General features: G+C 46.8%; 1 protein-coding gene across 4 annotated transcripts in view; it reads right to left on the bottom strand.

Annotated features, from left to right (window-relative positions):
- The window catches only part of UBE2D2 (ubiquitin conjugating enzyme E2 D2), a 71,331-nt gene extending 60,067 nt beyond the window's left edge, over positions 1 to 11,264 (bottom strand). For 2 of the 4 annotated variants that reach the window (XM_025388826.1, XM_025388828.1), the window contains exon 1: positions 10,599 to 11,264. In XM_025388826.1, coding sequence (XP_025244611.1) covers positions 10,599 to 10,622 — 24 coding nt within the window. In that variant the 5' untranslated portion in view covers positions 10,623 to 11,264. Of the gene's footprint in view, positions 1 to 10,006; positions 10,380 to 10,598 lie in introns of those variants that run through there. The other 2 variants (XM_025388830.1, XM_025388829.1) reach the window with 2 other exon arrangements.
- Positions 11,265 to 12,589: the final 1,325 nt, after the last annotated feature.

Here is a 12,589-nt window from a genome sequence, read left to right as displayed (position 1 = left end):
TTTGTGCTCTCAATTTTTTTTTTTTTTTTTTTTTTTTTAAAGAGACAGATCTCGCTCTGTGGTCCAGGCTGGAATGCATGGAATGCAGTGGCATGATCACAGCTCACTGCAGCCTTAAACTCCTGGGCTCAAGCAATCCTCCCACCTTGGCCTTTTGAGTAGCAGGGATTACAGGCACATGCCACTGTACCTGGCTAATTTAATTTTTTGTAGACACAGGGTCTTGCTATATTGCACAGGCTGGTCTTGAACTCCTGAGCTCAAGTGATCCTCCTGCCTTGGCTTCCCAAAGTCCTGGGATTGCAGGCATGAGTCACCATATCTGGCCAGTGCTCTCAATTTTAATACAAGTATGCATGATTTCATACATTTTGGCTTGTATTTCATCAATAATATTACTTTGATAAGCATTCTAATAAAGCTGGGAAACACCAGATATGAGGAAGAAGAAAGCAGTTTATCAGAAGCCAAAAGAACTGAATAAAAACGATGTCAACTATTACAAAAGTTAAACAAAAACTGAGGTATCCACTGAATGTGGCAATTAAGTAATCATTAGTGAACTTACTAAATAGTCCCAGAACAGTAAAAAGACTACTCTTTCAATAATTTTGGGACTGAAATGTCAGAGATGGGAAGGATAAAGATGAGGAAGGAAGTAGCTCTTCTTGGGGAGAGGAAGTTTAAAAAGCTATTTTACTGCTTTTTTTTTTTTTTTTTAAATGGGGGAAAATCTTCAATAAGTTTGGATGCTAAGAGGAATTAGTGGAGAAGAGATTGGAAGTATGAAAACAAGGACAATTACTGGAGAGCAAAAACAAGAAAAGGAAAAAGGTAGGAAGGAGGGAGGGAGGGAGGGAAGGAAGGAAAGAGGGACAGAGAGAGAGAAAAGGATGGAAAGCAAAAGTTAACTTTGGCAAAGGGAAAACTAACGCTTCTCTAGAGATTAGAGGGGAGAAGGGCAACGACTAAAACTGGTGAGACAATAACTCTACAGTCAAGATCACCTGTATCTGAATCCTAGTTCTTCCTACTATAACCATATCGTCTTAGGCAAATTTATTTCTCCCACAGTTTCCTTATCTATCCTGGGGAGAACAGAATTATTAAAAGATTGTTGAAAAGATCAAGTAATTCCTGATGCACAGTGAGTACTCTAAAGAGGATAGCTGAAATGTTTTTTTTTTTTTTTTGAGATGAAGTCTTGCTCTGTCACCCAGGCTAGAGTACAGTGGAGCGACCTCCGCTCACTGCAACCCCCACCTCTCAGGTTCAAGCAATTCTCCGGCCTCAGCCACCGCGCCTGGCTAATTTTTATATTTTTAGTAGAGACGGGGTTTCACCATGTTGGCCAGGCTGGTCTCGAACTGCTGACCACACAATCCACCCCCCCCCACCCTCGGTCTCCCAAAGTGCTGGGATTACAGGCATGAGCTACGGCACCCGGCCAATCTGTTGAACTCACACACAAGATTTCTTTTTTCTCTGCAAAACAGGTACTCTGTTCATCTGCTGAGATTAAAATAATGTTTACGGTAGAAAGACAGTGGTTTTCAATCTTTTTAGATATTAAGGCTGCTCTGCCTAGGGAGTAGACATTCTTTATTCCTTTACTTTCCTAATAAACTCGCTTTCACTTAAAAAAAAAAATCCATTTGACTTTGATGAAAGATATATGCAGAAAGCCGGGGGCGGTGGCTCATGCCCGTAATCCCAACACTTTGGGAGGCTGAGGCAGGTGGATCACTTGAGGTCAGGAGTTCGAAACCAGCCGAGGCGGGCAGATCACAAGGTCAGGAGATGGAGACCATCCTGGCTAACATGGTGAGACCCTGTCTCTACTAAAAATACAAAAAACCTCAGCCAGGCATCGTGGCATGCACCTGTAGTCCCAGCTACTCGGGAGGCTGAAGTTGGAGAATCACTTGAACCCAGGAGGTGGAGGTTGCAGTGAGCCGAGATCACACAACTGCATTCCAGCCTGGGCGACAGAGGGAGACTCCATCTCAAAAAAAACAAAAAACAAAAATTAGTCAGGCGTGGTGGCATGCACCTGTGGTCCCAGCTACTTGGGAGGCTGAGGCAGGAGAATCTCTTGAACCCGGGAAGTGGAGGTTGCAGTGAGCCGAGATTGCACAACTGCACTCCAACCTGGGCAACAGAGGTAAAGACTCCGTTTCAGAGAAAAAAAAAAAAAAAAAGGCGGGGGTGGTGGTGGCGAGAATAGAATACCAAATTTGCAATACTTGTTTTTGTTGTTGTTGTTTTGACACAGAATCTGGCTCTGTTGCCCAGGCGGGAGTGCAGGGGTGTGATCACAGCTCACTGTAGCCTTGATCTTCCATCCAGGCTCAAGTGATCCTCCCGTCTCAGCTTCTTGAGTAGCCAGGACTACAGGCACACATCACCATGCCCAGCTAATTTTGTTTCGCTTTGTTTTGTTTTTGTAGAGACAGGGTCTCCCATTATGGACCAATCTGGCCTTGAACTCCCGGGTTCGAGCAATCCTCCCACGCTGGCCTCCCAAAGTGATGGGATTACAGGCACGAGCCACTGTGTCAAGCCTAAATAAATTTGCAGTTTTAAGAGGTCTTATGAGCAACCTCGCCAACCATAAAAAGGGAAGTTGAGGAAGATCTTCAGGTTCCAAGACATAGTTTAAATATCCAATTGTTTGAACAAAAGAAAAAAAGGCTGCATCCTCTGGATTTATATACCTAATAGCTATGTAACGATAACACATGGCTTGCCAGAAAATACACTGGACACAGTCAAGAAATCCAGGTTCTCAATTCAAACCTAGTCTTATCTGGTAGGTCACACAGCCTTTCCAGACAGCAGCCTTGAGATGTGCTACAGTGCTAACATTTTATGATTCTATTACCCAAAATCTCACTTGACTCTGCAGATAGAAATACTACTTTATTTCCCTATGTTATAGTTTAACATGATTTTGAAGGTTTGTCTGGAGATCTAACCATCAAAACTTTATTTCTACAGACAAAACAAGTGTGTTCCTGCATTTCTGGGATAAGGCTGCAAAAGTTTTTGCTAGCATGAGGAATGAGTCAGATATTCCTATCCTGGGAACTGCCTAGGATATTTTAGCAGAAATATACAGAATTGGACCTTGTCAAAACCTCTTGTCAGTCATCAGTACAGTAATATACACTGGGAGACTTCACAGAAAACCTAGATTTATTAACAGTTATCCTCAATGATGGCTGTTCGAATTGTATTTAAATAACAACCTAGTAGAGCCAAAGAAAGTGCTTCAATTCAATGATCTTTTGTAAAGGAAATAATACTTTTTTAGTGGGGGAAAAAAAAAACTACCTAGAAATTATGTGAAGAAGCTCACCTTTTGGATTAAGAAGGTATGTCTGCTATCCAAGATAAAACTAATTTAAATAGCCATATTCAGACAGTCATTTATTAAAGTTCCCAATACTACTATCTGTTAATTCATTTCTTCATTTTGATAGGAATTCCATCAGTCCTTACCTCTAATATTCATCTAATATATGGTACCACACCTCTAGTACAGTATTTTTTCTTTTTTTTGAAACAGAGTTTCGCTCTTGTTGCCCAGTCTGGAGTGCAATGGCATGATCTCGGCTCACCGCAACCTCAGCCTCCCACGTTCAAGCAATTCTCCTGCCTCAGCCTCCCGAGTAGCTGGGATTACAGGCATGCACCCCCACGCCCAGCTAATTTTGTATTTTTAGCAGAGATGGGGTTTCTCCACATTGAGGCTGGTCTTGAACTCCTGACCTCAGGTGATCTGCCTGCCTCCGCCTCCCAAAGTGCTGGGATTACAGGCATGAGCCACCGTGCCCGGCCTTTTTCCTCTTTTTTTTTGAGACGAAGTCTTGCTCTGTTGCCCAGGCTGGAGTGCAGTGGCGCTATCTCGGCTCACCACAACCTCCACCTCCTGGGTTCAAGCAATTGTCTGCCTCAGCCTTTCCAGTAACTGGGATCGCAGGCATTCACCACCATGCCCAGCTAATTTTTATATTTTTGGTAGAGACGGGGTTTCACTATCTTGACCAGGCTGGTCTTGAACTCCTAACCGTGTGATCCACCCGCCTCAGCCTCCCAAAGTGCTGGCATTACAGGCATGAGCCACCGCGCCCAGCCTACGGTATTTTTAAGCAATTTTCCTTCTTATTTTTTTCGAGATGGAGTCTCGCTCTGTTGCCCAGGCTGCAGTGCAGTGGCAAGATCTTGGCTCACTGCAACCTCTGCCTCCCAGGTTCAAGTGATTCTCCTGCCTCGGTCTCCCGAGTAGCTGGGATTACAGGTGAGTGCCACCACACCTGGCTAACTTTTGTATTTTTAGCAGAGACGGGGTTTCGCCATGTTGGGCAGGCTGGTCTCGAATTCCTGACCTCAGGTGGTCAGCCCTCCTTGGCCTCCCAAAGTACTGGGATTACAGGCGTGAGCCACCCCACCCAGCCTAAGCAATTTTTTAAAATACAGCACTGTTCAGCGTTACAACTACTTTCTTCAAGATCATGCTTTGGTGGCCAGGCGAGGTGGCTCAAGCCTGTAATCCCAGCACTTTGGGAGGCCGAGGTGGGTGGATCACGAGGTCAGGAGATGGAGACCATCCTGGCTAACACTGTGAAACCACGTCTCTACTAAAAATACAAAAAGAAATTAGCCAGGCGTGGTGGCGGGTTCCTGTAGTCCCAGCTACTCTGGAGGCTGAGGCAGGAGAATGGCATGAATCCGGGAAGCCGAGCTTGCAGTGAATAGAGATCACGCCACTGCACTCCATCCTGGGCGACAGAGCCAGACTCCGTCTCAAAAAAAAAAAAAATCATGCTTTGGTAACTTCCCAATCTCAGACATTTTTAAAGTGTATTGTCAGTCTACAGAAAAACTCAGAACATGAAACAGATCATAATGGAAGATTAATACATAAACTTCTACGGGATCAATGTATTTACAAAACTGGTTTTCCCAAGACCTCACACAAAACTATACAAAAATTAGCAAATTGGCTGGGCGCAGTGGCTCACCCCTGTAATCCCAGCACTCTGTGAGGCCGAAGCGGGCGGATCACAAGGTCAGGAGATGGAGATTATCCTGGCTAACATGGTGAAACCCCGTCTCTACTAAAAATAGAAGAATTAGCCGGGCGTGAGGGCAGGCGCCTGTAGTCCCAGCTACTCGGGAGGCTGAGTCAGGAGAACTGCGAGAACCCAGGAGGCGGAGCTTGCAGTGAGCCAAGATGGCGCCACTGCACTCCAGCCTGGGCGACAGAGCCAGACTCCCTCTCATTTAAAAAAAAAAAAAAAAGGCAAGTTAATTAGAATTGTATTTAAAAACTACGTAAGGCCGGGCGCAGTGTCTCATGCTTGTATTCCCAGCACTTTGGGAGGCTGAGGTGGGTGGATCACGAGGTCAAGAGTTCGAGACCAGCCTGGCCAATATGGGGAAACCCCATCTCCACTAAAAATACAAAAATTAGTTGGGTATGGTGGCACAAGCCTGTAGTCCCAGCTGCTCAGGAGGCTGAGGCAGAATTGCTTGAACCTGGGAGGCAGAGGTTGCAGTGAGCTGAGATCACACCACAGCACTCCAGACTGGGTGACAAAGCAAAGACTGTCTAAAAAACAAACTTAATCTTACATAAAGCAATACTTTCAAACTTTTAAAAATACAGGAAGTATTGTTTAAATGACTTAATCTTTTTACACTCCTGATTACTTAATGAACCCCAATCCCTTGTTACTTTAATCCACATACTAAACTGATGTCGACCAAAACGTGTATTTTTTTTTTTTTTTAATTTGAATTGGTTGGCAAAAAAATCTGGATTTGTGGCTTCTCTGTTTTTTTTTGTTTGTTTGTTTTTGTTTTTTAGTGGACGATATGGCAACACTGGGTCCAAAGATTTTGGCAATGGCAACATTTGCAGGGAGCTGGTTAGCAGTTGCCCTCATCTGATAGCACATGCATTTTCTAGCTCCCTCAAATTATCTCTGCTCACTTTGGTACCTGCCTGGCTTTTATAGACATCAGCGTTTGAAATCTTTTTTTTTTTTTTTTTTTGGACACAGGGTCTCACTCTGTTGCATAGGCTGCAGCGTAGCGGCTTGATCACGGTTCACTGCAGCCTCTACCTCCCAGGTTCCAGAGATCCTCCCACCTCAGCCTCCCACCTAGCTGGGACTACAGTCACCCACTACCATACCCAGCTAATTTTTTGTATTTTTTGTAAAGATCATGATTTGTCATGTTGCTCAGACTGGTCTCGAACTCCTGAGCTCAAGCAATCTGCCCACTTGGGCCTCCCAAAGTGCTGGGATTACAGGCATGGCCCACCGTGCCTGACCTGATATCTTTATTTCATTGAGAACCTTGTCTTGAGATGCCTTAAAAGAAGCTAGCCATAGGCTGGGTGCAGCGGCTTACACCTGTAATCCCAACACTTTGGGAGGCCGAGATGGGCGGATCTCCTGAGGTCAGGAGTTCGACCAGCCTGGCCAACATGGTGAAACCCTGTCTCTACCAAAAATACAAAATCAACTGAGCATGGTGGCGGCTGCCTGTAATCCCAGCTACTTGGGAGGCTGAGGCAAGAGAATTGCTTGACCCTGGGAGCCAGAGTTCATAGTGAGCCGAGATCATGCCACTGCACTCCAGCCTGAGTGAGACTCTGTCTCAAAAAAAAAGAAAAAAAAAATCTCTATCACAGCAATAGATCAAGTGACAATCCTGGCATTACTTTGTTTGAAAGCTATGTATACTAAACGTTACCTGCTACTAGTAGGACACCATTAAAATGTACAATGCACTATTACTGTTAAGAAAAGCTTTTAGTATCCAACTCTGGTCAGTCTTCCAACTCCTCAAAGAATCAAGATATTTAGCCTTTTACCCTTCCCAAGAATAGAGAAACTAACCAAATACTTCAACATTACAGCACTCTAAGAGCACCAAAAAGCCTCCTACATCTGTATAGCAAAGTAAAGAAGAAAAACAGGAAGCAAGTCAAAAAGGTCTCTGATCAGCCAAGGAAACCACACAGTTCACGGAGCACATGAAGCCCTCTTCAGTCAAGAGCCTACTGGATCTTAATTTAGACACAATTTTAATAAGCTCTGTGATCTGGTTTCTTAGCCCACAACAGATGAGATGCAGCCAACTGGAAAAGGGCTGGGGGTGGTGCTGCTAGAGGCAGGCACTCAAAGCATCAAAATCAAAGCTGAAGACCTAAAAAGTCAGCAGAAAACCTCAAAACATAGCAGGGTGGGGCCATGTGGTGTAGATACCAACAATCCCAAAGGATCCCAATCCCTGCCCAGAACTACACACAATGTTCATAATGACCCTCTTTGCTATGCTCTTTTACAGCATAGGTCAGGGGACCTTAAGATGTATATCAAAATAAAGTCCATCAGAAGCTTTTTCCAAAAAAGACATGGCATTTCAAAGACTGCCAAATTCACAGACATGAATAGTGTCCCTCTGTCGAAGAAACAAGATATTGAATTCCTGAAGATGTCACATGTCAAATGTAGTTTTTCTTAGAAAAATTTCATTAGAACCCAGATGCAGCAACTCATGACATATAAGTCAAGAAGGTATTTAAGTAGAATTATTTTTTTTCAGGGAATAATTGGGAAGGTTCAAGATCAAAATCAATTATTGAAGCCAAGCAATGGGGATTCCACTGCAGACACATTACTAGGACTGAAGATAAGATAGAACTGATCTTGTCCATGCCTAGTAAGTCTGCTATTCAACTTAACATTGTGGTACAAAGAGTTTGGAAAAAAAAATTCATCTCCATTTTGTTTTCACAATCTTTTTGACTGGTATATCAAAATAAATTTCATGTTTCTTATCATCAGCAGTCTCAGAGAAGTCAAGCCATACTTTGTGAAGAGCTCTAGGGGTATAAACCAGGGGAAAATGGCTAATATTGAATTTTAAAAGTTCAGGCCGGGCCAGATGAGGTGGCTCACACCTGTAATCCCCGCACTTTGAGAGGCCAAAGTGGGCAGATCACTTGAGGTCAGGAGTAATCACTTGAGGTCAAGAGTTCAAGACCAGTCTGGCCAACATGGTGAAACCCCGTCTCTACTAAAAATACAAAAATTAGCTGGGCATGGCGGCAGGGTGCCTGTAATCCCAGCTACTCCGGAGGCTGAGGCAGGAGAATCTCTTGAACCCAGGAAGCGGAAGTTGCAGTGAGTCAGGATAGCACCACTGCACTCCAGCCTGGGCAACAGAGGGAGACTCTGTCTCAAAAAAAAAAAAAAGGTTTAGGCCAGGCAAGACAGCTCACGCCTGTAATCCCAACACTTTGGGAGGCTGAGGCAGGTGGATCACCGGAGGTCAGGAGCTGGAGACCAGCCTGGCCAACACGGTGAAACCCCGTTTCTACTAAAAATACAAAAATTAGATGGGTATGGTGGTGCGTGCCTGTAATCCCAGCTACTTAGGAGGCTGAGGCAGAAGTATCACTTGAACCCAGGAGGTGGAGGTTGCGGTGAGCCAAGATCATGCCATTGCACTCCAGCCTGGGCAACAAGAGTGAAACTCTGTCCCCAAAAAAAGTTCAAATTATTTCTAAACTTGATGTTATTAAAAAATCTTACAAAGGCATATTTTAGGGAAAATCTATTCTAGAAAATATGTAGCAACTCATAAGAAACCATATTACCAGGGCAAGTATTATAAATTAAAATGTATGTTTTATGTCGAAGAGATATTTCCCTCTCTGAATAAGTCCATTACACACATAAATCAATGTAGAGATTAAAGTCTACATTTCTTTATCTGTAAATTATCACACATTATACCCACTTGCTCTTCCTCAGGTTTTAAAATAAGAGCACAATCTTCTACAAGTATTTGATAACTTCCCAATTAGATTCTATAAGGACCTAGCAATTCCTAAATGCCTTAAAAATACATATGTATACATTTTATTTGGATGACTATTCCTGTGTGCTCCTGACCCTTAAATGGTTAAGACATCTTTGCTTAAGGTTCAAGCTTCTTTATGGTATTTAACAAATACCATTTCATTTTAGTACAAGATTTATTGTCTAAAATCTGCCCTTCTTCATTTGTTAGAAATCGAAGTCAAAAGAAGTTAAGGAGCTAACCTAATTATAGTAACCAATGGGACTGATTCCACGCTAAGTCTGAGCAAAAATGAAATTATGACCAACCGCTGAGCTGAGGTATTTAAATCATCAATCTGTATTCTTAGTTTAAGACAAGGTGAAAACTGGTTCTCTTCCTCTTGCACACCCATCCCATCATCCAGAATGGATAACCCCAGTACCTACTTCTCACTAAGTAGCTACAGGTATAGGCCGTGTGCAGTGGCTGATTGATGCCTGTAATCCCAACACTTAAAGGAGGCAGAGGTGGAAGGCTAGCTTGAGTCGAGTTCGACACCAGCCTGGACAACATGGCAAGATCCCATTCTCCACAAAAAGGAAAAAGATGTACTGAAGAAAAAAGTAGCTACCGGTTTAATGTAGCCAATCTGAGTAGCCAGGTGAAACACCGAACAGAAATTAATAGTGGTGCCTCCCTACTTCTAAGGAAAAAAACATGAAAGTGGCACTAACAGGTTACAACGTCAGAAAGGGAAAAAAACTAAATTTTAAGCCAATCTTATACTCTAGATGTATTATTAGGAAAACCTCCTTATCGATAACTAAATAATCCTTCACTTTAAAGAGCAAAGAAATCCTTTTTAATACAAAATATAGTAAAATCCCTTCCCAGTTAACAGTCTCCGTAAACGTATCACTTAATAGCGTCAAGCCCATTTTGCGAAGAGACTGTGAAAGGAACTTTTGTGTAATTTCTCTGGTGGTTTTTTCAATGTTACCTCTACCTTTGCCAATGTACAGCTTTTCTATTAAATCCAATCCTGCAAAACGGAAGTGTTAGTTTCTAACTACATATAGCAACCTCAAAGAATAAAATGATTCTCCCTCTACTTCCCTCCTCCCTCATAAGTCACCTTTTTTTTTTCTTCTGAACTTCCAACTCTTAACAGTTTCTGGACAAGCAGGGTGGACCGATGTGTGCTGCCACCCAAGAGGTAAGTGAACTCAAGAGATACTTGTGGATCGGGCAAAACGACTTCCTCCGTCAGCCCGAGCTCAGGCGGTTTTGTGGAGGGAGCTAGGGCAGGTGTGGGAGGAGGGAACAGAAATGGGGCAAGCAGCCCTTTCGACCTCTGTCGAAGGGGCCGCCCAACGCCCCAGCGCCCCCCACGGCCCCAACCCCGCCATCCTGGCCGGACAATGGCCCTCAAGTGCAGCGGCAGTCCCAGACTGGAGAGAAGCCCTAAGAGCCCACACCATGCGGGCCTGAAAGGGCAGACAGGGAGGAACGCTAAGACCGCCAGAGCACCTCCGGCCTAAGCGCGGGCTGCGCGCCGGGGCCTCCGCGGGCGCCATCACTGGGAGTGGGGTATGGAGGCCGCCCAGCGGGGCCAGCACCGGCAGCGGGATCCAAGGAGGCCGCGAGGCCGACGGAGACTACGGCGGGAAGTGCAGGCCGCAGCCTGCTCAGCTGGTCAGCCCCGCAGCCAACCTCCGGCCGCTTACCTTGTGGATTCTCTTCAGAGCCATGGTGGGAGGCGGGTGGCGGCGGCCCCCAGGGCGGGGACGGGGGCGGGGAAGGGACGGGGAAGGGGCTAGGGAGCCTGAGGCCGCCTCGGCGATCGCGGTCTGCCGGAGAAGATGGAGAGTTGAGGAGAGCGGGTCTGGCGGCACGGGCTGAGGGCCGGGGCCCACTCAGCTCCTGGGCCTGCCGCAGCGGTCACCGCATCACCCGGCGGCGGCCCCTTTATTCGCCGCCGCCCTAGCAGCCGCCGCCGCCGCCGCCGCCGTAGCTGCCTCTTCCTCCCAGGATCAGCGCCGCCTAGTCAGCCGCCGCGGATCCCTCCGCCAGAAAGCAAAAGCCCAAGCTCGGCCGGAGTCTCTCGGCCGGACAGCCGGAGGGACTGCCTGCCTTCCTGCCTGCTGCAGGTGGACCGAGGGACGCGCGGGCGGGCGGGCGGCGCCGCCGGGGTGGGGCCGTCGGAGCACGGGGTGGGCCCGACCGAGGGGCAGGTCGGGAGGCGCGGGGATTGGCGGGCTAGGGGAGGGAGGGCCGAGCCGCGCCGGCGGCGGAGGGATACGGGCCTCCCCTGTGAGTAAACTACGCACCGCCGCCGCCGCCGCCGCCGCCGCCACGGCGGCGGAGGGGGTGATGCTGCGAGGCCCTGGGCGGAGATCCCGCGAGAGCCAGAGCGCGAGTTCTGCAGGCTCCCGCGCCGCTACCGTTGACTTCCTTGCTGATGGGAACCGACGCGCGTGTCACAAAAGATCAATAAACATTAAAAGGCGAATGTTGTCAAAATCGCACGACCGTCCCCGTACCAGTTCCGGGAGGAGGCACTTAGGCCCACTGCAACGTTCCTGAAGGAGGAAGGGACTTGACCAAAGTCACACAGCTCTTCTGAAGTCCTGGTACTTAGCAGATCTCTTTCCAGAGGCCGCGCGGCTGCAGCTCGGGCACCCGCCATGAGGGAGATGTCTCAAAGCCGTTCGACTTGCCATGAGATTGGCCTTCCGGACCAAGGCCCCAGATGGAGAGGATTTGAATGTTGTGTTCTCTTCAGCCACTGGCATGTCTGCCTTGGAGGTGCCCAGACCTTGCTCAGCTTAGTGAATTGCAAATTGTTACAGGCAAGCGCTGTACCAGCTGCGTCATAAAAAAAATCACAGTGTGTGCCCCAAATAGTTAAAACCAACCGGCTGGGCGTGGTGGCTCACGCTTGTAATCTCAGCATGCTAGGAGGCTAAGGCTGGCTCATCATTTAAGGTCAGGAGTTCGAGACCAGCCTGGCCAACATGGTGAAACCCCATCTCTACTAAAAATACAAAAATTAGGCCGGGCATAGTGGCTCACGCCTGTAATCCCAGCACTTTGGGAGGCCAAGGCAGGCGGATCACGAGGTCAGGAATTCGAGACCAGCCTGGCCAACATAGTGAAACCCCTTATTTACTAAAAATACAAAGATTAGCGGGGCATGGTGATAGTTTCCTGTAGTCCCAGCTACTGGGGAGGCTGAGGCAGGAGAATTGCTTGAACCCGGGAGGCGGAGGTTGCGGTGAGCCGAGTTCACGCCAGTTCACTCCAGCTTAGGCAACAGCAAGAATCCGTCTCAAAAAAAAAATTAGCTGAGCGTGATGGTGGGTGCCTGTAAACCCAGCTACTAGGGAGTCTGAGGCAGGAGAATCGGTTGAACCCAGGAGGCAGAGGTTACAGTGAGCCGAGAGCGTGCTATTGCACCCCGGCCGGGGCGAAAAAAAAAAAACCCCATCCCCAAAAAAAAAAAAAAAAAAAAAACCAACCTCCTGCTCCAGATACCCATCAGGAGGGTCCACTGATAATCAAACCTAGAATATGTGGAATTGTTTTTTAGGAGATGGAGACAAAAAGCTAAATCAGTGAGCACCTACCCTGTGCCCAGTCCTCTACCATGACTAGTGTAAGATACGGAGCAAGCCAGGGCTGGAGGGTGCTTATTATCTTGCTGGAGGCCTTACAC

The sequence above is a fragment of the Theropithecus gelada genome, chromosome 6 (assembly GCF_003255815.1).
Source record: "Theropithecus gelada isolate Dixy chromosome 6, Tgel_1.0, whole genome shotgun sequence".
NCBI lineage: Eukaryota > Metazoa > Chordata > Mammalia > Primates > Cercopithecidae > Theropithecus > Theropithecus gelada.
This window is presented reverse-complemented; position numbering and strand designations above follow the sequence as displayed.